Source organism: Thamnophis elegans, chromosome 11 (assembly GCF_009769535.1).
Source record: "Thamnophis elegans isolate rThaEle1 chromosome 11, rThaEle1.pri, whole genome shotgun sequence".
Taxonomy (NCBI): Eukaryota; Metazoa; Chordata; class Lepidosauria; order Squamata; family Colubridae; genus Thamnophis; species Thamnophis elegans.
This window is the reverse complement of record NC_045551.1, coordinates 2,479,202-2,503,564: the sequence shown is the minus strand read 5'-3', so window position 1 is coordinate 2,503,564 and position 24,363 is coordinate 2,479,202. Positions and strand designations below refer to the sequence as shown.

General features: G+C 38.2%; 1 protein-coding gene across 2 annotated transcripts in view; it reads right to left on the bottom strand.

Annotated features, from left to right (window-relative positions):
- BRINP3 (BMP/retinoic acid inducible neural specific 3) overlaps nucleotides 1-24,363 on the bottom strand; it is a 212,056-nt gene that overhangs the window by 28,040 nt on the left and 159,653 nt on the right. For both annotated transcript variants that reach the window (XM_032226941.1, XM_032226942.1), the window contains one exon: nucleotides 5,356-5,578. In XM_032226941.1, coding sequence (XP_032082832.1) covers nucleotides 5,356-5,578 — 223 coding nt within the window. The remainder of the gene's footprint in view (nucleotides 1-5,355; nucleotides 5,579-24,363) is intronic.

Below are 24,363 nucleotides of genomic sequence, written 5' to 3'. Positions count from 1 at the left end.
TCTCTCTCTCTCTCTCTCTCTCTCTCTCTCTCTCTGTCTGTCTGTCTGTCGTCTGTCTGTCTGTCTGTCTGTCTATCTATCTATCTATCTATCTATCTATCTATCTATCTATCTATCTATCTATCTATCTATCTATGGATATATGAAAATAGGGTCTTTTTGAAAAGACACATTCCTGTGCTCAAATTATTAATAATTTAGTTCAAACATAGTTCTTATTTAACAGAATTAATCACAAAATACTTGGGATAAATATAAATTAAATGTGATATTTACTTCTGCATGCCCACATCTGTTGTTACTTTGATGTCTATTAAAGGAAAATTGTTTTTGTAATGTTTTATACAATGATATGTGTTGATAATTATGTGAAATAAATGACAGAGACCTAAGCCTTCAAATTTCTAACGTTGTTTACATTACAGAGTCCAGCTTCATGGATTTTCAGAGACAAGAGTAAAATTTGTAGCTGTAAAACTAAAAATGTAGTTTATAAAACTTGCAAACAATAATAGCAGCTGTCATAGCCACCATTTTATCTTCATAGAATTTGTCTAAAATGACATATTGTATTGCAGTGATGGTAATTGCCATTGAGTGACAGGTTTTTTTTAAAAAAAAATAATATACTGCCATGTCCCCGTAAGTGTTCCCAAATGTGTCCTTGTTTTTGCATATAAAAAATCCCACATTTTTGCTAAACTATTTGAAAAGTGAAAAGTGAGCATTATGCAATATATGACTGCTAGGAAGTGCTGCAAGGATTTTTATTCAGTGAAGTTAGTGCTGATCATTTTTACCCCTTTTTAGTTTGAAATTCAAAATATAATAAAAGTTCTGCCTATAATAACATTTCTGCTTAAGTCAAAAGGAAACTATTAACGCTAGTCCTCAACTTACAACCATATGTTATTCTTTAGAGCTGAGGTGGCACAGTGGTTAGGGTGCAGTACTGCAGGCCACTTAATCAGCTGACTGTTATCTGCAGTTCAACGGTTCTAATCTCACCGGCTCAAGGTTGACTCAGCCTTCCATCCTTCCGAGGTGGGTGAAATGAGGACCCAGACTGTGGGGGCGATATGCTGACTCTGTAAACCGCTTAGAGAGGGCTGAAAGCCCTATGAAGCGGTATATAAGTCTAACTGCTATTGCTATTGCTATGTTAGCAACTATTCAGAGTTACAACAGGATTGACATAAGCGACTTATGTGGACTTTGTGCTTGAGGTGGGAAAAAAATGAAACTTTGATTTTTGAGTTTTACTGATTAGATTGATTTGTCGTTATAGAAATGGCTATTATGGAAAAGCAAAAAGTCAAGGTTTGATGTTCATGCTTTATTTTACGGCAACAGAGGGAGTCGGAAGTCAAGACCTTTTTTTTCCCGCTTTCCTCTCCTTCCTCAATTCTCTTTCCCCCTTCCCCTCCCCTATGTGTCTCACTATTTGCTTTTGTATTTTATTCTATAAACCATGGGTGTCAAACCCGTGCCATCATGACATTTTTCCCATTTGAGGAGCTGGGGTGGGTGTGGCCTGCCTGTGACGCATCAGGTCTGCGGGTCACCAGTTTGACACCCCTGCTATAAACTATAAAATGTTAAACACACTCCCCCTCCCCTAAAAAAGGAAAAGAAATTCTGATCCAAATTGTGGAGGGCTACCTGCAAAACAATCTGTGTTACTGAGGAAAAGTAACTGAATATATGATTCTTTGGGGAAGAAAATCATGCACTGATCCAGACCCTTACCGGCCTTCCGGCCTTCCGTAAAGCTATTAAGACCTGGCTTTTCCGGCAGGACTGGGGCTGTTGAAGTTTCCAGCCCCACTTTAAGTTATGAATGTTGCTGTACTTTTAAATTGTTGTGTTATCTTATATTTTCCCCCTTCCTTTTTATTGTAAGCCGCCCGGAGTCTTCCGAGAGCGGGCAGCATACAAAACTAATAAACTACTAACTACAATTACAACTAAACTAGACCAAAAGGAACAATCTTCCATTTCAGATAATCATGACTTACACATGGCATATTAAATTAGCTAAAACAGAAAACGTTCAAGTTTATTTTTGTAAGTTAAAAATTATGTCTGGAAAAAATATCATCTCCAAATGTAAACAATCATTTCATTTATGTAATATGCTTTTCTGAATAAGTAGAAATGTTTATGATTACCACTTTCATTTTTATCTCCATATAATTTCCCTACTTTTTGGTCAATTCAGGATTACAACATCATCAATACGTCAACCTTCTTAACAAAAGTGAGGCTGAAAAATTCTTCACCAGTTCCTTAGTTTTACTAATTAAATTCACTCATTTTACTACCTATAGCAATTTTCTTTTTTTTCTCTTTTTCCCTACTCATGGTTCCAAAATAACAACAATGATAACAACAGCAATAGGGGGAAATTATTTTAGAAAAAAAAACAATGAATTGTCATAGCTGGAAAAACTTAACATTAAAAACATCATTCTTGTAGGAATAAAATGTCCAGATTCATGAGAATTTCAGCAAATGTGAGCAAAATTCAGAACGTTAATCTACCAAGAGTTGTAAATTCAGTTTGGAAGAAATTGCCTGAATCACACTTTTTTTGTTTGATATTATTTGAGACGGATCTAAATGGGAACATCAAATGTCTACAAGGTGGCTCTTATTTTTCAAATATGTCCGTTGTTGGCTAACTGCCTACTTACAACGATCTCAAGCTAGCTAAATATTTTGTGTTTCATGAGATTTCATCATTATATTATCTGGAGTTTGAGCAAGGAAAGTTTTTTTTTTTAAAGTATTACAATTTAAACAAGAGACAGTGTTCCGACTAAGGAGGGCTGTCAAACTTGCAGCCCGCGGCTCGGATGTGTCACATGCTGGGCATGCTCACACCCGGTTTAGTGAAGGGGAAAAAGTACTGATACACCACATGAAGATGACTTGAGTATAACACTGGTCTAAGGCATATTCAGAAAAGCTGATCTGGCATCTCCAAGACCCATGGTATCACACTTGAGAAGATACTTGTCTATGATCACTGCCAGAAAGTATGGAAATTGGTCTGAGTTAATATAAACTGATTCAAGTTACTGCTAGAAGTAGCTTGAAATGTGCATACCAGTTCTATGTAATCACACATGCTTGACATAGATATTTCATTTCTATGATAGTTTCAGGTTGATAATTACTTTGAAACCAGGGCAAGGGATGACATTTAGGGATGACATCTTCTCATATAATGGTTTCAAATTTATATTAAGCATTGATGTGTTCGCCATTTTGTATAAGAAAAATAAATATGCTTTTGATTGGAATGTGTGGCTTCCATAATGCAGCTTTCAGTCCCTTGATAAAATCACTGTTGCTGAGCTGAATTATATTTTAGCTTGACACGGTTTCAAGGAATATTCTTTTCACCATTACTGTGAATAGGTTCAGGGGACACTGAATGGAATCATCATAAATGAACCATGCTTATAAAGAGAGCAGCCTAGGATCTTCACTGCTTTTCCTTTTCAATCTTCTTTCTGAGAAAGCGGCTAGCTGAATCTGAGAAATCAGCACTAAGGATAATTTAAGAGAAATGTAGCGTCAATGATTTATGGACTTCTATCAAGTATAGAATACTTTTGAAATAGATCTTGCACTTTATCATAACACATATTTAAAGTCACCCACCAGAACTTAAAAGCTATCATTGTTCTTTTCTTTGGGAATCCAGTGTCATTAAAAAAAATCCATCTGGGTATATTGTAACCTGAACTTACGTGAAGGGGGACCTAAAGCGTATTTCACCTTGTTCCCAAATGCTCTCTTGTATTTTGAATCAGGAGAGACACTCACAGTCTGATCCCATGAAAGCAGAGCTGTTTCTGATTAGACACTAAAGATTCTTCTTAAATTTTTAATCTTCCTCTTAAATTCAGATCAGATGTTGAAATATGGAAACTTTCCATGGAAGTATGCCTTTTTTGCTTTAAAAATAGCCACCTTAATTTTATCATTCATTTGAATTCATTTAATCATTTTGAAAAGCTTTAATTCTACTTTTAAGATCATGGTATTATCTCCCCTCCGCTCATAAGTGAGAAATGAAAGCTCTCTCCTCCTTGGGGAGTTTAATTTGGATATAGCTAAGATGCTGAGCTTGTCAATCAGAATGATAGGCAGTTTGGCGGTTCGAATCCCTAGCACTGTGTAACAGTGAGCTCCCGTTACTTGTCCCAGCTTCTGCCAACCTAGCAGTTCAAAAGCACATAAAAATGCAAGTACAAAAATAGGGACCACTTTGGTTGGAAGGTAATAGCATTTAGTCATCCCACCCACATGGCCACGGAGACATCTTTGGACAGCGCTGGATCTTTGGCTTTGAAACAGAGATGAGCACTGCCCCCTAGAGTCAGAAACGACTAGCACATATGTGGGAGAGGAACCTTTACTAGATTGTGCAGGTTGAGGAGACAGGCATTTACTTCAAGAGTTCTTGGTGTTGCAGTTTCCTCCTCTTTTTCTAACAGTGCTAATAACCCCATCCCCCATTCCCCCTTAATATGAGAGGTATAAGCTTGGAAGCCGGAGAAGTTATGTTCAGAGCGCGGCAGGGGCGAAACTGGCGATTGCTAAAATATATAATTCATTCTTTAAAAATTGTCTAAAATGTAAATAATAGGTAGCAAAGTTCAACAGTTTGGGGAAATGATTTGTACCGGAATGAAACAAATCTTAACAGTTCAGTTCTCACAACCTATAAAATTTCATTAAAATTTACAAAACCACAAATTCCCCAAAACACACTAAATTAGCTTGGTATATGTTAACGGTGTAGGGATACCATATAGCATTTATTGGAAGAACCTCTATAAAAAACGGCTAATTTTGTTGGGTACTACACTAAATAGCTTTGCTGACAAATTTAAACCATTTTTTATATTATAACTAAATACCACACCTAAAGCAGGCGTTTCTCTATGAATGAGATCTACATTTTAATTTTAAAATATTTCTATATTAGATCAGAAATTTTACTGACATGGATGGAATTTAGTATAGTTCATAATTTTATTCTGTGGCAAATACAGTTGGGATATTCATGCTTTTTTATAGCTTAATAGCAATTTCCATGCTTTTCAAACCATACAATATTCAGTTATTCACAATCAATTAATCATATATTGGAAAATTTTAACCACTGACGTCTGTAAACCTCTTGTTACTCTTATGCATTTTAGTTTTTTATTCATGTTTTATTCCTATGTTAATTAGCGTGTGCATATACACACACTCACACACACACACACTCCACAATATACCCCAGTAGGAGAGATTGATTGTATTCCCTCCCCTACCCCATTGCTTTCTTACCTTTGCCTTGGCAAGCTGATGATTGGCTGTTTATGACACCTCTTACTGAGACTAAAGAGCTTATGAACAATTTTCTGTGCCTTAAGGAATAGTTGTTTCATGCTGGATTCCAGTTGCTCGTAGCGATGCTGGAAATTTGAATCCATTGTCCACAAGTGCAAAATGGCAGATGTGTTGAGGAAATAGTTCATGGGCAGCCTTTTCATAAAGAACTTGAATTCATCTGAAAAATGGCAAAACGTAGTAATTTTTTTTTAAAGTCATACTTCCAAGATCATTTGCGCATCCCCAAAAAAACAACTCCAATTTATTCACATTTTTTAAAAATTTTCTTTCATTTGTCACTATCATCATGGATTTTCTCTCTATTAAGTTTTAATGTGGCATGAATCTAGCAGATGTGCAATAGTCAACTTTTCACTGTTGCACACTGATATACTGAAAATTAGCTTATTGTCAGACTCTCTCAAGTTATTTTAATTAAACTTGTAACCCAGAGGTGGTATTCAGCTGGTTCTGACCATATCTAGTGAACTGGTAGTGGAAATTTTGAGTCGTTCAGAGAACCGACAAATACCACAACTGGCTGGCCGCACCCCCATCTATTCGCTGCCTCCCAAGTCCCAGCTGAAGCCGAGGTGGCGCAGTGTTAGGGTGCAGCACTGCAGGCCACTTCAGCTGACTGTTATCTGCAGTTCAGCGGTTCTAATCTCACCGGCTCAAGGTTGACTCAGCCTTCCATCCTTCCAGGTGGGTGAAATGAGGACCCAGACTGTGGGGGAGAATGCTGACTCTGTAAACCGCTTAGAGAGGGCTGAAAGCCCTATGAAGCGGTATATAAGTCTAACTGCTATTGCTATTGCTATCTTCATTTGTTGTCCTGCACAGGAAAACAGAGCAGGAAAGCAGGTTAGTGGAGTGGGGAGGGAATGGAGATTTTGCACTATCCTTCTCCTGCCACGCCCACCAAGCCACACCCACAGAATAGGTAGTAAAAAAGTTTGAATCTCACCACTGTTGTAATCCCTATATATATATTTACATTGGTAATACACAGGCTATGAAATCAGGAAGCTTTTCTTTAGAGTAAAAAATTGCAAAGCCCTAATTTTGACGCATCACAGAAGTTAAGGAAGAAGTGGGTGATGTTCGGAGTGGCATTAGGTCCCTACAAAATGCATTCTTGTTGTTCAAGGGCTGTTAAATTTACTGTATTCTAACAAAATGCACATAGTTTCTTGGAATGATGTTATAACTTTTGAGGCAAAAGAGGATTTTTTTTTTTTGCTTTTCAATTAAAGCAGGGATGGAAATGTTTCTCCTTAAGTTCCTCCTTAAATGAATCCATCTAACAATTTCAAAAGTAACAGGAACAATTTGAAGTAGTGCTTCCAATTTTTCAATTAACTGCCGTAGTTATAAATACTCATCTGGGTTTTGACACATAAAGTGGAAGTTATTTACGGACTGAGAACAAGAGCTTTTATCCTTCCTATTTCTCTCAAAGCGAAGACAGCAGAAGGGATTGGGGCTTGCAATGCCTATAGTTTCATAGTAACAAACCATGAATTTATTTATTTTTTGTTACGTGCAAACAGAGCCATTGCAAGATGCTTGCTCCGTGCTTCTTCTGAACTCTTAAGTCTACAATCCTTTAAATTATTTGAACAGCAGAAGATTGCATGCAGCAGAGATGCCAGAATGAGTCACTCTGGGGAGCTAACTGTGTGCAGTGCTGAATTTTTTGAGAACAGTGAACAGGAGGAAGAAATTGCTAACAATCATTTCAATAAGATGCCACTAAAAATGGGGGGGGGGAATAACCCAACAACGGGCCCATCATTCAAGTACACAATGTAGCAAGACCTGAGCTGCACCAGACATAAAACTATAATTTAAGCAATATAATTCCCATTTAGATTAGAAATATTGGAAATAGATATTTTCTAGTTAGAAGAATTTACTTAACGCAGGTAAAATGGGAAAGGTTGTCTTGTGTTTAACAATTGATAGTAAATTCAGCTCTCTGTAGAATATATTAACATTGCCCCAGCAAAAAAAATAAGCATTTTAAAGGCTGCCAAGGCAGCATGTTAAATGGCCTTTATTTGTCAGTTCTGACAACACTTAGAATGCTCCAGTGACATTTTTCTGCCTTATTATTGTAGCTTCTTGCTGATTACAAAATGTACATGGATAACTGATGAATAAACACACACAGAGAGAGAAAGGGGGGGGGAACAATACCATTATAATTTTTAGCTTTCTCCCCACACTGTCTCTTAGGGCATCAAAGTGCACTGAATGTTAAACTTTATACAATGAAGTGCAGTAAATTGTAGCACAAATGTTCCCATTCAGGACTCTAGACAGTTATTAATGACCTGTCACGAGTTCCATAATATTTTTTCCCCCATTTTCTCTGTTTTCCCTTTCCTTCTTTTTCAGGGATCCATTAAGGAAATGTTTCTTATGTAGCTCTTCAAGTCCTGAAGTTTTCGCAAATACCATCTAAATCCCTACTACTGTTGTTCAGTAATGCCATTTTGGCTGGAGTTTTCTCTGCAATGCTGTTAGAAGAGAATGAACATAAACAAAATATTTTAAGTGCAAGGCTGAAGGGAAAAGTATAACTTAATTTATAAGGGCATGTCTAAAAAAAAATAACATTATTGCCACCAAGGCCATTAGTGCAGATTCAGCCTTTTTCCTGGATGTTACTGATTTATCCGGTATCCAGAGGCATAGTTAATAGCAATAGCAATAGCAGTTAGACTTATATACCGCTTCATAGGGCTTTCAGCCCTCTCTAAGCGGTTTACAGAGTCAGCATATTGCCCCCAACAGCAATCTGGGTCCTCATTTCACCCACCTCGGAAGGATGGAAGGCTGAGTCAACCTTGAGCCGGTGAGATTTGAACCGCCGAACTGCAGATAACAGTCAGCTGAAGTGGCCTGCAGTACTGTACCCTAACCACTGTGCCACCTCAGCTCTTTTTAAGTAGGTAAGCCCACACACATCATAATCACAGATGCCACAAATCGTTTCTGAAAGCTCTCTTAAGCCATATTCACAAAATCTGTCTGCGTAGATACAGAGGGGGAGTTGAGTGGGGTTGTCTGTATATTTTGTGTGTGTTGAGGATGAAGGTTGCAAAATGTTTATTTCAGATGGGTGCACTTATATATTACCATGCAATGAGGAATCCTGACTAGATCTGTTTGTGGTGGAAGTTGTTCCTTGAGTGGGGAGAGGGGCAGTGCCTTCAAATCAATTTTGATTTTGAGCCGAGGTGGCGCAGTGGTTAGAGTGCAGCACTGCAGGCTACTTCAGCTGACTGCAGTTCTGCAGTTCGGCTGTTCAAATCTCACTGGCTCAAGGTTGACTCAGCCTTCCATCCTTCCGAGGTGGGTGAAATGAGGACCCAGACTGTGGGGGTGATATGCTGACTCGGTAAACCACTTAGAGAGGGCTGAAAGCCCTCTGAAGTAGTATATAAGTCTAACTGCTATTGCTATTGCTAATTTTGATTCCCGGTGACTGCATGAACAAATCCTGGCTTGGTTTTGGGCCTAAGTCATGACTAGAAGTTACAGTTTCCTGGTTTCTAGCCTGAACGACTGTACAAAAATGGGTCTCAGCTTTGAAGATAAACTTTTGCAAATATTCATAAATCTATAGAGGTATGAAAGCAAATAATAAGGATGAGATTCACTGATATTCCTTTATCTTTCCTAATTTTAACATGTGAAATCTGGCCAGTTCTTTTGCATTGAATGAGACAGATCAGAGAAACAGTAGCTAAGCAGTCCAAAACATTAAATTAAAGGCATACATTTAATAAAATCTTGTATTTAGAACAAAATATTATTAAAGAAACAAGGAAGCAACTAGGATCTAAAATGTACAAGAAACAAAATTTATTAAAGAGAAATACTTTAAAAAAAAGAAAAGCAGTAAGTTAGACAAATGGTTGACTCACCAACTAATTGAGTCGGACAGCAACAATATACCCAGGATGGATCCAAGCATATTTTTACAATAAATGAAATGATGGAGCAATTTGTTTATTATTAATAAAAGGGCATTTGATTTAGAAAAATTTGAAGAATATATTGAAGCGGATACACTTCAAGGTGCTAGTCATCACTTATAATGCCCTTCATGGTATTGGACCTGGGTACTTGAGAGACCGCCTGCTGCCAATTACCTCCCACAGACCCATTAGATCACACAGGGTCGGCCTCCTCCTGGTGCCATCTACCAGCCAATGTCATCTAGCTACGACCCGGGGGAGGGCCTTCTCTGCGGCAGCTCCGGCCCTTTGGAACGAACTCCCCGCGGAGATTCGGACCCTCACCTCTCTCGGGCCTTCCAAAAAGCCGTTAAAACCTGGCTGTGTCGGCAGGCCTGGGGTCGATGAGTTCCCTTCCCCTCTCGAATCGTGTGGCTGTTGGTTGTTTTTAAAAGCCCTATTTTTGTAGTTTTGTGTCTTTTCCTTCCCCTCCTCGGGTTTGTGCGCTGCCCTGAGTCCCGCAGGGAATAAGGCGGCATATAAATAAAATGAAACTAAACTAAACTAAACTAAAAATATTATTTACAAAGTTTACAGACAACCAAGAATAATTATTTCATCAGCCTATGATCCATGACAATACTAAAGAGGCCTTGACAAAACCCTAAAACTGATTGTAACTGTAGGATCAGATGGCAATTCTGCAGTATACTATGAGACTTTTCAAGATATTCTGGTTACATTTTTACTTTGACTGAGTAATGAGATTTCAAGATTCAAAGAATTCTCTTTGTCATGGAAAGAAGCCTTTATCTATTTGATTCACTGTATAAAGAAGGAAAAAGATCCAACATCCAACATTCCTCTAGTCCCATTTCTTTACTGACTACAGATCAGTTTCTCGTGGCAACACTTGCACAGCGAATAATTGTTTTTTTTTAATCTGAATGATATATTATGATCAAACTGCATTCATTTTGAAGAGATTTAAGAGAAAACATTGGAAACATAGTGAATAAAATCAATAAAATATATGAAAACAACAATAAAGTGGCTGATCTTTCTTAGTCAAGAACAAGACTTTGAGATTTTCAAATGGACCTCTACACTTGCAGTTTGAAAAAAAAAGTAAGTTTCAGCTCATTTCTTTTTCACAAAGTATTTTTACCATATTAACACATTTTTTAAAGAACAAAAAGAGAAAAAAAAAATAATAACAAATAGTTCTAACAGAATAACAAAGTTTTGAAGAGACTTGGAGATCTTCTAGTCCAAACACCCTGCTTAAGAAGGAAGCCCTATACCATTTCATTGGTTGTTCAATCTCTTCTTAAAAACCTCCAATGTTGGGGCACCCACAACTTCTGGAGGCAAGTTGTTCCACTGATTAATTCTTCTCACTGTCAGAAAATTTCTCCTTAGCTCTAGATTGGTTTCTCTCTTGATTAGTTTCTATCTATTACATCTTGTCCTCCACTTGTTTTGGATAATAGGTTGACTCCAGAGTGGGTTCCTACCAGTTCGCACCAGTTCAGTGAAACCAGTTTGTCAATATCTACTGAACCGGTTAGAAAAGGTTCCACCAGAAAGCAGGCCACACCTACAGAGAGGTTCCCAAATTTTGGAAACCCACCACTGACACACACACACACACACACACACACACACACACACACAGAGAGAGACAGAGAGAGAGAGGAGAGAGAGAGTGAGGAGAGAGACAGAGAGAGAGACAGAGAGAGACAGAAAGACAGACAGAGAGACCGAGAGAGACAGTCTCCAGAGAGAGAGACGAGAGAGACAGAAAGACAGACAGAGAGACCGAGAGGACAGTCTCACCAGAGAAAGAGAAGAGAAAGAGAAGGAAGGAATGAAGGAGGAAAAAGAAAGAAGAAAGAAGAAAGAAAAAAGAAGAAAGAAAGAAAAAGTGAGAGAGAGATGAAAGAAAAAAAGGAAGAAAAGGACAGAGAGGCAAAAGGAAGGGGAGAGAGAGAGAGAGAGAAAGAGAGAGAGGGAGGAGAGAGAGAGAAACACATGGCCAGAAAGCCACTCCCACAGAGTAGGTTCGAAAATTTTTGAAACCCACCACTGGTTGACTCGCTCTTCTTTGTGGCAGCCCTTTAGATATTGGAACACTGCTATATCACCCAAGTCTTTCTTTTAGTAAGTTAGACATACCCAAATACTGCAACCATTCCCATATGTTTTATCTTCCAGTTCCCTAATAATCTTTGCTGCTCTTCTCTGCACTCTTTCTAAAATCCCAATCTCTTTTTTATATTGTAGAAAACCAGTGGTGGGTTTCAAAAATTGTTCGAACCTACTCTGTGGGTGTGGCCTCCTTTGTGGGAGTGGCTTGTCACCCATGTGACTGGATGGGAGTGGCTTGCCGCCCATGTGACCGGATATGAAATTATGAATTAGTCCTTAGGTCGGTCCAAGTAGCTATTCAGAAACTCTGGCATTTGAAGCACGCAAGTCTTAAAGCTGTCAAGTTACAAGACCCTCGCACCCCTGACCCTTTAGAAAAAAAAAACTAGGGGTCTTCAAACCTGACAGCTTTAATATTTGTGGACTTCAACTCCCAGAATTCCTCCTCCAGTCACGTTGGCTCAGGAACTCTGGCATTGAAGCATGCAAGTCTTAAAGCTGTCAAGTTACAAGATCCTTGCAACCCTAACAACCAAAACTGGATACTATATCCTTGTCTTACCAACACATTATAAAGTAGTATTAACACTTCATATGATCTTGATTCTATCCTTCTATTAATGCAGAGTAGGATTGCATTGGCTTTTTTGGCAGTTGCAACACACTGCTGGCTCGCATTTAAATGATCCTTCACTAGAACTCCAATATCCCTCTTGCCGTTATTACTGTTGAGCCAGGTGCCACTTATTCTACACCTGTCTTGCCTAAATGTAAAACTTACTTTACTTTACACTGGATTCATTTTGTTAGATAGAGCCCAGTGTTCAAGTCTGTCAACATCCTTTTGTATCCTGAGCCTGTCTTCTGGAATATATTCCTGCCAGCATGGTGTCATCTGCAAATGTAATGAGTTCCCCTTCTATCCCCTCATCTAAGTCATTGATGAAGATGTTGAAGAGTACTAGGCCTAAGACAGAGCCTTGGGGTACTGTCCGCTTCCTCTTTCTTACTTTCGTTGTCATTGGGATCATCGGAAATGGAAATACATCAAGAAAATTAAATTTCAGGGTGACTTCCAGTGAGCACCATGGCAAACTGACATCTGCTGGCAGAAAGCTGTATATACGAAGTGAATTATGCTGGATTTAGTGAAATGTCTCCAGACAAAGAATAGATCATGAAAATAATCTACGTGATTTGAGCACCTACTCCTCATGATTAGACCTCAGGAACTGTGGAATTTATAAATTGAGAGGCTTTGAGTCAAGAATGCTACCCATACCTCAAATGTTGACTAGCAGACGAAGAGAAGCAGCATACCTGCATCTAATAAAAGGATTCAATACTTCTGCAAAATATGGTTAATGTTAGATACAGAATCAGTTACAATGGTTTACACTAAGGTCCTCTGTTCCGGTGGGAACAGAGATTCAACCTGATTCAGTGGTGGGATTCAAATAATTTAACAACCGGTTCTCTGTCCTAATGACCAAGTGGGTAGGCGGGGCTTAGTGGTATGTGACATGTGGGCGTGGCCAACTCAACATTACTCAGGTCGATGGGCGCTTTGCCTTAGCTGTTTCAATGTAATCAGGGTTAACGGGAGAGGCAGTTTCTGTAAGCCAGTCAATAAAGATGAGGCTAGAAACAACACCAGAATGTTTCCTTCCTGCCTTCCTTACAGGATTAGCCCTGTAAAGTGGGGAAAAAAACAAAAGGAGATTTCTTCCAACAACCGGTTCTCTGAACCTCTTAGAAAGTTAAGAAGCGGTTCTCCTGAAATAGGTGAGAACTGGCTGAATCCCACCACTGACCTGATTGGGCGAAGGCTGTGAAAAGCTCCTTCTAAAAGGGCTGCGGTCAGCCTGAACCTTTGCTGGATTGTACACAGTTGTTTCTGAGTTAATAAAGAATGTTGCCGCCCCTAAACCTGATGTGCCTTTCCTTTACCCCATCTAACAATGAATATATTTTAGGAATTTACTTGACTAAAAATAATAAGGATTTAGTTATAAATAATTATTACACAGCTATAAAATTATAAAAACAAAAATGTCCAGATATATAAAAATAATCTTGTGATGGTTAGGAGAACTGCAGCCATCAAAATAAACATATTACCAAGCTTTAATTTTATATTCCCAGTAGATTATATGCTATTGTGCTTGCATTTCAGTCACTTCTAAAGAAGAAACACGATTCTAGGCAGCTTGTATAAATATATCTGAACTTACAACAAAAGAAACAAACAAGTTATGGAAGGTAATGCTATAATAAGTGTTGCATTAAATATCTGGCATAAAAGGGGGGGGGAATAAGTCCCAAATTTGCCCTCTTCTTTTCTTAGTAAAGGTTTATTTGTATGAAGAGGGAAGCAGAAAGACATCTGATCAACGGAGAAACAGTAAACTAATTATTAAGATGAAGGCAAAAACCAACCTTTTAAGATTCTTATTTAGATAGAGGATTTTATTATGGCAACTGACCAGAAAATTAAACAGTTGTCCTCATAAAAGGATAAAAGAGCAGATTATAAGAAGCCACGACATAAAAAGAAAAAAAAATGAACATCATCAGGACAAAAAACAGCAAAATACCCAATTCTCAAATGATTCTAAAACTTAGCAAGTACATATAGCAATTTCTACAATGCAGTGAGTACAGGGATAGAGGCTGGCCAATAGAAATAGTGAGAAATAGTTATTAAAATACTTTAACTGTAAAAGTTTTCAACCTATAAATACTGAGCTAGTAAGTGAATGTTCAGTATACTTATATGAGTTTACGTGCATGCAAATGTATAGAAATAAATTGTATACTGGCCAGCAATACAGTAAACCTAGCAAGATTAATAAAAACCAAATGCAATAAAAGAGATTTAAAGAATAGGGTGAAACTCTGCATTAATAAATCAGAGAAATTATTAAGAGCAGTTTCTGTATGAGTAAAGGCGGCTGTTAGTGTTGGATTCTGATAACAAATAAAACTGTCCTCGGGATAAAATGGACTTCCATTGATGGGTGCAGAAGGATGTAATGTAAGTTATAAATGTTACACTAGTGTTAGGCTAGTCTAGTGTACCTGGTTCCTTCACAGCACAGGGACAAAAAATCATTGTGCAAAAAGGGAATGGTGATATCTTTCCTCAATATTGCAGAGGGCAAGACGTTGAAGCAGACAGATCAAAAAGCTGTTTTGTGTGATGGGCATATAATGCCGACAAAGTAATTTGGTTAAAGGAATAAACCATTTGCTATTCATTTTGAGGGCCTAAGGTACTCTGTTCTACCTGAAAACAACCACTCCCAGATTGCAGCTCTTGTTTAAAAAGCCCCAAAGTTTTGAGAACCACCATACTGTCAGAAATCACTCTGATCTTAACTTTCCAATAGGAGGAAGAATCATCAGAAAGGTAACCAGAAAAATTATCTTAAGCCAGAAAAAAAAAAATAGCCAACACACAAAGGCCCTAAAATCCAAAGGAATTAGCCCAGTTGTTGAGCAGGCAGCATCTGAAATGCAGCAGGATATAAAACGATGCTTGTATAATTCTGGAATGTAGATTGTAGTGTACACACCACACACACACAAAAAAAAACACACACACACACATGAGAACCTTATAACATTTGAAAAATAGATATTGTGTGTCTGTGTGTGTGTGTGTGTGTGTGTGTGGTGTGTGTGTATTGTGTCACAACCCCTGGTAGCCCAAATATGGGAGGGAGCATACTGCTTCCCTTTTCTGTCTATCAGCTCACTCTGGGAGTCATCTCAGACACAATACATACCTGTTTCTCTGGCTCAGCTGACAAAGGAGGAGAGCCTGTGGCTTAGTGGCTAATATAACTGCCTAATATGTAATACAGCCAAGGTTCGATTCCCAGTAAGGGTATGGCTAGCTGATGAGAGCTAAATAGCTTGAAATAAGATTTATACTAGTCCCCCCCCCCATCATTTATTTATCAGCACAAATGCAACACACACACACACACACACACACACACACACACACACACATCATGGGTATATCTAGCCATACAAGTATGCATGCTTCAATGACCCTCTATGCTTTTTACTGAAAAAGTAATAATTCCCCTCCAGAAGTTCTCAATTTTTAAGAACTACTCTATGTGTCTACATATGTATGTATTCCTCATCCCTCCCTCCATCCCTCTCTCTCTTCCTTCCTGATGTAAGTTGCATCAGTGTGATTTTTTGCCTCAGAAACCCCAAACATTTATATTTCCCGACTATTTGGGGTTAATAAAAAGAGAGCCAACTTACTCTGGTGGCTTAAGGCACAAAGTTAGAAACTGGAGACCATGAGTTCTAGTTTTGCCTTGCCAATGAAGATCAACTTGACCCAGTTATTCTCTTTTAGCCCAATTCACTTCACAGGGTTATTGTAAGGAAATTAGGAGGAAGGAGGAGTATTAGATATGTTTACCACCTTGAGTCATCTCTCTATCTCTGTCTCTGTCTCTATCTCTATATCTATCTATCTATCTATCTATCTATCATCTATCTATCTATCTATCTATCTATCTATCTATCTATCTATCTATCTATCTATCATCCATCCATCCATCCATCCATCCATCCATCCATCCATCCATCCATCCATCCATCCATCTATCTATCTATCTATCTATCTATCTATCTATCTATCTATCCATCATCCCCCCTCTCTATTATCTCTAATTATCTATCTATCTATCATCTATCTATCTATCTATCTATCTATCTATCTATCTATCTATCATCCATCCATCATCCATCCATCCATCCATCCATCCATCCATCCATCCATCCATCCATCTATCTATCTATCTATCTATCTATCTATCTATCTATCTATCTATGATGTGGACTTTTAATGGTATTTTTTTATTCTTAAATTTTAAATGTTTCTTTTGTCTTGCTGTGAGCCATCCAGAGTCCCAATGGGAGTGGGCGGCATACAAATTTTATTAAACTCGAAACTCGAATTATTTATAAAAATAATAGTAAGAAAGACCGGAGATGGATGGATGGCTATGGATATGGAATGGAATTTCTAAATGGAGCTAAAACTAAAAGATGCTTTGTTGAAGGTCCAGGGGAAACGTCATCGAGAATTGCTGCTTTTTCATTTTTTTTCCTCAATAAAACATGAATATAAGATTTTTTTTCCCCCAGCACAAATCTCAACCAGAACATATTCCCAAGAATATCTGGCAGTAAATAGTCTTTTCTTACTGGCTAAAAAGTCTTTTCTTCTGAAAGCTGAAACTGTATATCCTGTTCCTGCATTTCCTATTTTACAGGCTTTGACTAGAAATCCCTCAAGCCAAATGTAACCCTAGTAAGGCAGCCAAGTCAATTTTTTATGAATATTCTTGTTCTGGTAATGGCAAAAGCATTGAGACTAATCCATAGCTGGCAGACCCAAGGATATGATTTGGGAACTGCATTTCTATGTTCCTATCATAAGCTTTCAGGGCTGCTCTTCCCTGACTAAAGCAGGATTTATTCCTTCCTTTTTTTAACAATGTCTGTAATTGCAACTGGAGAAATAATGGTTACAGAAATCAAGCACTAGTCTTACTGGGAATTTAAATTTCTAAACCCAGACTACTGAAACTTTGACTGCAACAAAAACAGTTTTTTTTTTCCTAAGAGGACTAAACCAAATTTAGTCTTTGTTTTTTTTTTATATGCAAAGATTTAGAAATGAATATGGACAGATTTAAGAAGTGCAGATTTCTACACTCCCAAAAGTGTATGAGAAAAGCAAACCACAATGTAATAAAAAGGTTGTGTATTAATTTTTACCTTCCACTGAAATTTGTTCTTGCACTATTGAATTCATCAAATGATATCTGAGAGATATACATTTTGAAAACCATGGAAAGGTATTTAAGATGGGCTTGCATATTTCTGTGTGTGTGTGTGTGTGTGTGTGTGTGTGTGAGAGAGAGAGAGAGAGAGAGAATGCTGAACTGTATATAAATGAAACCGCACGTTACTTTTTAATTTTATAACTTCCATTTAATTTTAGTATCTGATTATCTGATTATTTGTAGAAGGATGCATGCCAGATTTTATGGAGCAGAAATATGTTGATTATATACATAATTCTATTTATTACATAGCAATCTTCAGAATGCATTTTTAAAATTATTAGTTAATGTTGTACTGTACCATGAAAAGCTGACTTGAGTTCATTAGGTTGTGCACCAAGGGGAAAATAGACAGAAGTGACTTTATATTAAATAAACCTAAAGGGATATGGTTAAATACCAAATCTTAAGTAATGACTATTGACAGGAAGAAACAGAATTAAAGGGAGAATAGCAATAGCAGTTAGACTTATACCGCTTCATAGGGATTTCAGCCCTCTCTAAGTGGTTTACAGAGTCAGCATATCGCCCCCAACAACAATCCGGGTCCTCATTTCACCCACCTCGGAAGGATGGAAGGCTGAGTCAACCTTGAGCCGGTGAGATTTGAACCGCCAAACTGCAGATAGCAGTCAGCTGAAGTGGCCTGCAGTACTGCACTCTACCCACTGCGCCACCTCGGCTCTTCATCATTCCCCTTATCCTGTCAATTCACAATCCTTTATACCTTTTATACACTGATGTAATTCAGAGAATCTTTTCCCAGTCCCCCATTATTGATAACATAAGATAACTGTTCATCAGATGTCATTTCACAATGAAAATATAATGAAAACTAAAGCGATGCAATAAAGAATAAAATATACATGAGCAGGACCCTATTAGACTCAACCATTTTTTAAATCTCATCTACTTTATTATAGTGTCATTGCAATAACGCAGCATAACACTCCACAATTTGTGTGTGACTTTCAGAATCAGGTTTGCCAGGTGTGTTGCTAGCAGGTGGCATCTAATGTTTTTGGTACTAAAAACGAGGTGATTATATTATAGAACCTGGATGGCTTTTTCCTTCACATTGAAGATACTTAAATATTAGCTTGATGAAGAAATTACAAATTTCACACCTGTTCCCATACATAAAATAGAAACACCTCCATGGGATGTCAGGGAATTGGAATAATCATCTAAAAAATGATGGTTTTGTGATATTTCTAATTGTTTACATTTCTTGTCAACACATAGAAGAAATAATTACTGGAAGGCAAATTAACAAAATGAGAAATTATGATTTCAGATGATGTATTTGTTCTTCCCTCCTTTGATCCCGGAAGAAATGGTACGGATGATTCCACTTAGTGATTAAAAAGGTGTCTTGAGAACTACTGAATCGTCGCTAGATCCCTTAAGAGGAACTTTTGAAATTAGACCACGAAGAAAACTTGCTATGCATAGGAATAAGAAGTTGCTCCTTGGTGAATCAAATGATCTGTTCTGCTCAGAATGTCACGGGACATAATAAACAAACCATAAAAATGATTGAACAAGAAGAGAAGCAGAAATGTTTTCTACCTTCCAGTCCCTTGTGCTCAACTTTGGTGCCAATTTTATGGATACATGGTGAGCCTGGTTTCCAAATGGTGATGCTGAATGCCATAGATGGATCTATAATGAAACTGTTCATCTGTGAACATATTTGGGATAAGACAGGGATGGCGAATCTTTTTGGCACTGAGTACCCAAACCACAACACATACATGCACGTGTGCCGGAGAGCTGTAAACCCAAAGACCATGTATCCTATGGGATACATTAACATAGATACACAGAATTAAGTATGGTATTTAAAATGATGTTTTTTATGTTTGGTGCTGAGTATTAAAAGAACTTCGTAATACCTACATTAATCTGAGTGAAAGCCAAATTTGCAGAAAGGTGAATGGCAGGAAGCCATCAGATATTAAATAAACAATAGATAAAGATAGATAGATAGATAGATAGATAGATAGATAGATAGATAGATAGATAGATAGATAGATAGATAGATAGATAGATATGGATGGATGGATGGATGGATGATAGGTAGGTAGGTAGGTATAGGTATAGGTATAGGTATATATAGATATAGATAGATAGATGGATAGATGGATATGGATATGGATATGGATATGGATATGGATATGGATATAGATATAGATATGGATATGGATAGATAGATAATAATTTTGAGCAAAAATAATTTGTTATTTATTTAGCACATACAAGGCCAGGGAGTCTACAATGTTTATACAAAGGTCCTTTTTCAAGAAGCAACTGGGCTCTCCTCTTTTTCTTTGAAGATGTTTTCCGTAAGAGCCAAGGTGGTGCAGTAGTTAGAATGTAGTACTGCAGGCTGCTTCTGGCTGCCTGAAATTTGGCAGTTCGAATCTCACCAGGCTCAAGATGATCTCAGCCTCCAATCCTTCCGAGGTCGGTAAAATGAGAACCCAGATTATTGGAGGCGATAGGCGGACTCTGCATACCACTTAGAGAGGGCTGTAAAGCACTGTGAAATGGTATGTAAGTCTAAGTGCTATTGCTATTGCTTCTCATCCAAGAGGCTTACTCTGCTCGGACTGGATGGTGGGGAATGGAAGGATTGATATTATTTGCAGACAGCGGGTCATTTGCATTATTTAGGCAGTCATTTAGGCCACTTGAAGGTTTTTCTGTGTCCTCAGTAGTGCAAATGGATGTGGAACATCTTCTAAGAAAAATAAGAAAGTCCAGTCCTCTTGAAAAAGCCCCTTTGGGATGAGTATTACCTGAATGACTAAGAATTTCCATAGACAATGTTTCTACAAGATAGACATTCTGGCAGCTGACAATCATTAGTCAGTTTCTTGCCCTGGTGTTCCACCAGAGGGTGATCTAGAACCAGAGTTGGTGGCCAGCGAGAGAAAGTCAGATCATCCTAGGCTTTCCTCTTTGCTGGTCTTCTGGAGATTATGACCAGGCAGATCCAAAGCTGGCTCCTGATACCCATGCAGAATGCAGCTAGTGTTCCCACCACCAAAACCGTGGTATCTATTTATCTACTTTCAGATGGCATGCTTTCAAACTGCAAAATGGGCAGGAGCTAGGGATGAGACATGGGAGCTTACTCCATCCCGCAGTGCTGGCTTGAACAGGTAGACTGCAAACCACTTATGATCCAGCTTCATTAAGTGGTTACGCCACTACATTCCCAGCAAAAATAATGAAAAAAAAATGCTTTTAACATATACATGACTTTAAAGAAAAGCCACGGAAGAAAAATGGTAAAAAATGGAAATACACATCCATATGATGTCTTCATTTAGCAGGTTTTTTAAAAAACAATTCTCCACATAGAGAGAAGTGTCCTGCTATTTAAATTGTTTGGCATACCTTCTTGAGATAGAAGCATCCCTGTAACTTTTCCAGAGCTGCTTGTTGAAGCCTTCAAAAATGCAATATTTTTCCTGGTGCTGTAGGATTTCTGCTACAGGTATTGAGATAATGCATTTTTTAGATTCAACTAAATAAATGTAAGAGAATAGTGTGTCTTTTTGCTGGTTTGCCACATTTGAACAATGGGATACAGTGGTGGGATTCAATTTTTTTTACTACCTGTTCTGTGGGCATGGCTTGGTGGGCGTGGCAAGGGAAGGATACTGCAAAATCCCCATTTCCTCCCGATCAGCTGGGACTCGAGAGGCAGAGAATAGATGGGGGTGGGGCCAGCCAGAGGTGGTATTTACCGGTTCTCTGAACTACTCAAAATTTCCGCTACCGGTTCTGAATACCACCTCTGATGGGATGCCTTAGGATCTCTCACTGAAAGAATATTCTTTGATACTAGTAGAACAATTCAGTATTAAGGAGGTATAGGGCCAGTTCAGAGCCTTGGCCACTGTCTATAGCCCATTTTAGCAATCTACAATTAATAGATTGCAATCTACAATCTACAACAATCTAGAGTTAATGCTATCTCAAAAGTTGTGCTGCAATTAATCTTCAGAAATGAAAAAAAAGTGCACTTAAAATGTGAGTATTGTAACAATGTTAAAGTTGGGGGGGGGATTCTTATTGAGAATTCAAATCACTCGATGCTATTATCCCTTGGTAACTTTCATTGCCTTTATTATGTGATGCTTCATTTTAAGGAAACTATTTGTATTTTATTTTGCAGCGGGATCTCCAAGGATAGCTTTTAAAAACATTTTGAAAAGCTCGTGGCTTCCTCAAATTTGCTGACATTTCTGTCTTACATAGGTGCTGCTATTTGTCTACCTAAGTTGTGTACCTAAGTAGTGGAACTAAAAAAAAAACACCTAATGTGTCTATTCAAATGTATAAAACTTAGATGTAGGAGAAAGGATATTAAATGTGACAGTTTTCAAATACCTGAGAGTGTTTTTTATCAAGTAGCATTTGGATGAAACGGCTTATCCCACCCCAAATGCTATTGTTCTTTTTTATTATTAGTTCCTTTCTAGAAAATTAAGAGCTTTATTTCATCCAGAATCCTTGAGATGCTAATGAGGCATGCTAATTTAGGGTGAGCAGCATCAGGGTGGATTTTTTGATCAAACAGCTGTTAATTTTGCAAGGGAAGTTACTAAATCCGAAGGCTACAAGATATGGCTGTACGCAGAAGATAACAATAAAAGAAGCCAGCAGATGGATCTATGCAAACATTCTCAAAGAGCTCCAATTTCAGTTCACTGAAGTGGGAAAGAATAATTTGCATTTTTCAAAGGAGTAGGGAAGACGGGGATTTAATTATACTAGAAAATGAGTTCCTGGTGAGAATGGGAGAAAGAAGGCCAAACTAATTTGAAATTTATTATCTGGCTTTTTCAGAGTGGGTTGTTGATTTCCATTTTTGTTATGCATATTGTTATGAGTGATCAATGTTTGAAAAAAATAGTTTGTGTTTCCAATGTACACACTCTTCGGGTTGTTTGTCTCCTCCCTTCAGAAGTTCAAATGCATCACATTTCATATGCATCTGAAATTTGTTTCTACCTGTAGTTACTATTACAAATCTTAGTTGTATTTTCTCCTTTTTAGTTTAACTTCAAAAACCTTCAGCAAGCAAGCAGTTTTAAACCTCTGGGAAGGGCAGTCACAATCCCCCCCCCCTTGGCAATGGGTTAGATGACATGGGGGCAGAAGTGGGTTCCTACCAGTTCGCACCTATTCGGTAGAACCGGTTCGTCAAATCTACCGAACTGGTTAGAAGAGGTTCCATCAGTGGACCCGGAAAGCAGGCCGCACCTACAGAAGAGGTTCCAAACATTTTTGAAACCCACCACTGGTCCTTGGATATGATTATTCTACACTATCATGCTCCTATTTATAAAACTCAGTGCCTCTGTGAAAGGCAAGGATGACTACTGCGTTTGTGGTGCAATCAGAACATTGCGTGTGTTGAAGTTGTTTTAACGCAAACCAAAGATGCCTTTTTAAAAACAAGTTTACATCCTATTCTTATGCAGGCCAGTGCTGTGTGAGAGGGAATTTAAGGTGGTTCTGACAAATGTCGTCGGCATCTTCATATCTGGTCATATGGGCGGCAAGCCACTCCCACAAAGGAGGCCACACCCACAGAGTAGGTTCGAACAATTTTTGAAACCCACCACTGCATGGGGGGGGGGTGTTGTGTATTGAAGAAAGTCCTCGCTGTTACGAATGACAGCTCGGAAGCAGCCAGGTGCGTCTTAGCCAATCAGACGTGCCTGTCAGTTGCCGAGCTGTCATCAGCGCGAGCTGTAACACGAGCCAGGTGATTGCAGTATAAAAGGCAAGCCGTTTAAACAGTTAACTGTCTTGTTAAAGCAACAACCTTGCTGATTGCTCTATTGTTTCAGCTGTTCCTGCAGCCGCCCAGCCGGCTTCATTTAATACATTGTTGCGAGTTTTGTTACACTACTTCAGCTACTGAATAAAAGGTTACAGTGTTTTAAAGGACCTGCCTGGTTTTTTCAGTTATAATAGGGGGGAGGAAGAAAAATGGAGAATGTTTTTCTTTTAACATAATCGTCTATGATTCTGTGACATGTGTGGGAGGAGGAGAGGGGAGATTTTATCTTTCTTCACTAGAGCACAAGTTTTTTTTTTAAAAAAAAGGGTTTGTTATATGTTTACAATCTTATGCATAAATGAACCTGTGGTCCATGCTTATTATCTTCCACCCTCACAAATTACTTTCAAAGTATAATAATAATCAGCACCAATTCCACAAAACTATGCAATTCAAGCAGTCTAGGAGCACATGTGGCAAAGATCTTGTGATGTGGCAACATTCATATGAATGGAATATATGTTTTTGGAAACTTCTCCTTCCAAGTGATGGCCTTTTTATGTTATTGCTGAAATCATTACCATGACTTAAACTTTCTTTACCCATCCATCCATCCATCCATCCATCCACTCTTCTCTAGAACCTGATAGAAAAATAAAGCAAAGTAAATCATATGGAAAATCAATAGAGTTCCAGCATCATACACAGTTTTTCCCCACAATGGCCCTGATCTTTACCAACTAAACTTCATTTTTATTTCATTTATTAGAAATGTGATGTGACACATCACATCTAGGAAAAAAAAGAGAATATAGATTTTCACATCATTTAATTTCAGAATATACTGTATATCTCCAAAATAGATATGTAGATCAGACTTATCAAATTTGGAACCATCACGCTGGTAGCAATTTGGTGGCTCCACCAGACAGTCGGGGGGGGGGGGCTGTCAAGAGTGTTCAAAACCCCTGCATGTTCTATTGTCTGTTGAAGAATCCAGGAGTAGAAAGTTCCCTCCAAAAAAGAGCAGATTTTGACACATCTGTCCTAGATAATGGACTGAGTCAAAAGCTGGGGACTGTTGGCAACAGAAGTGTGTCCTCACAGCTCTGACAGACTCAGTCCAATCAGCTAGCAGAAGAGGTCA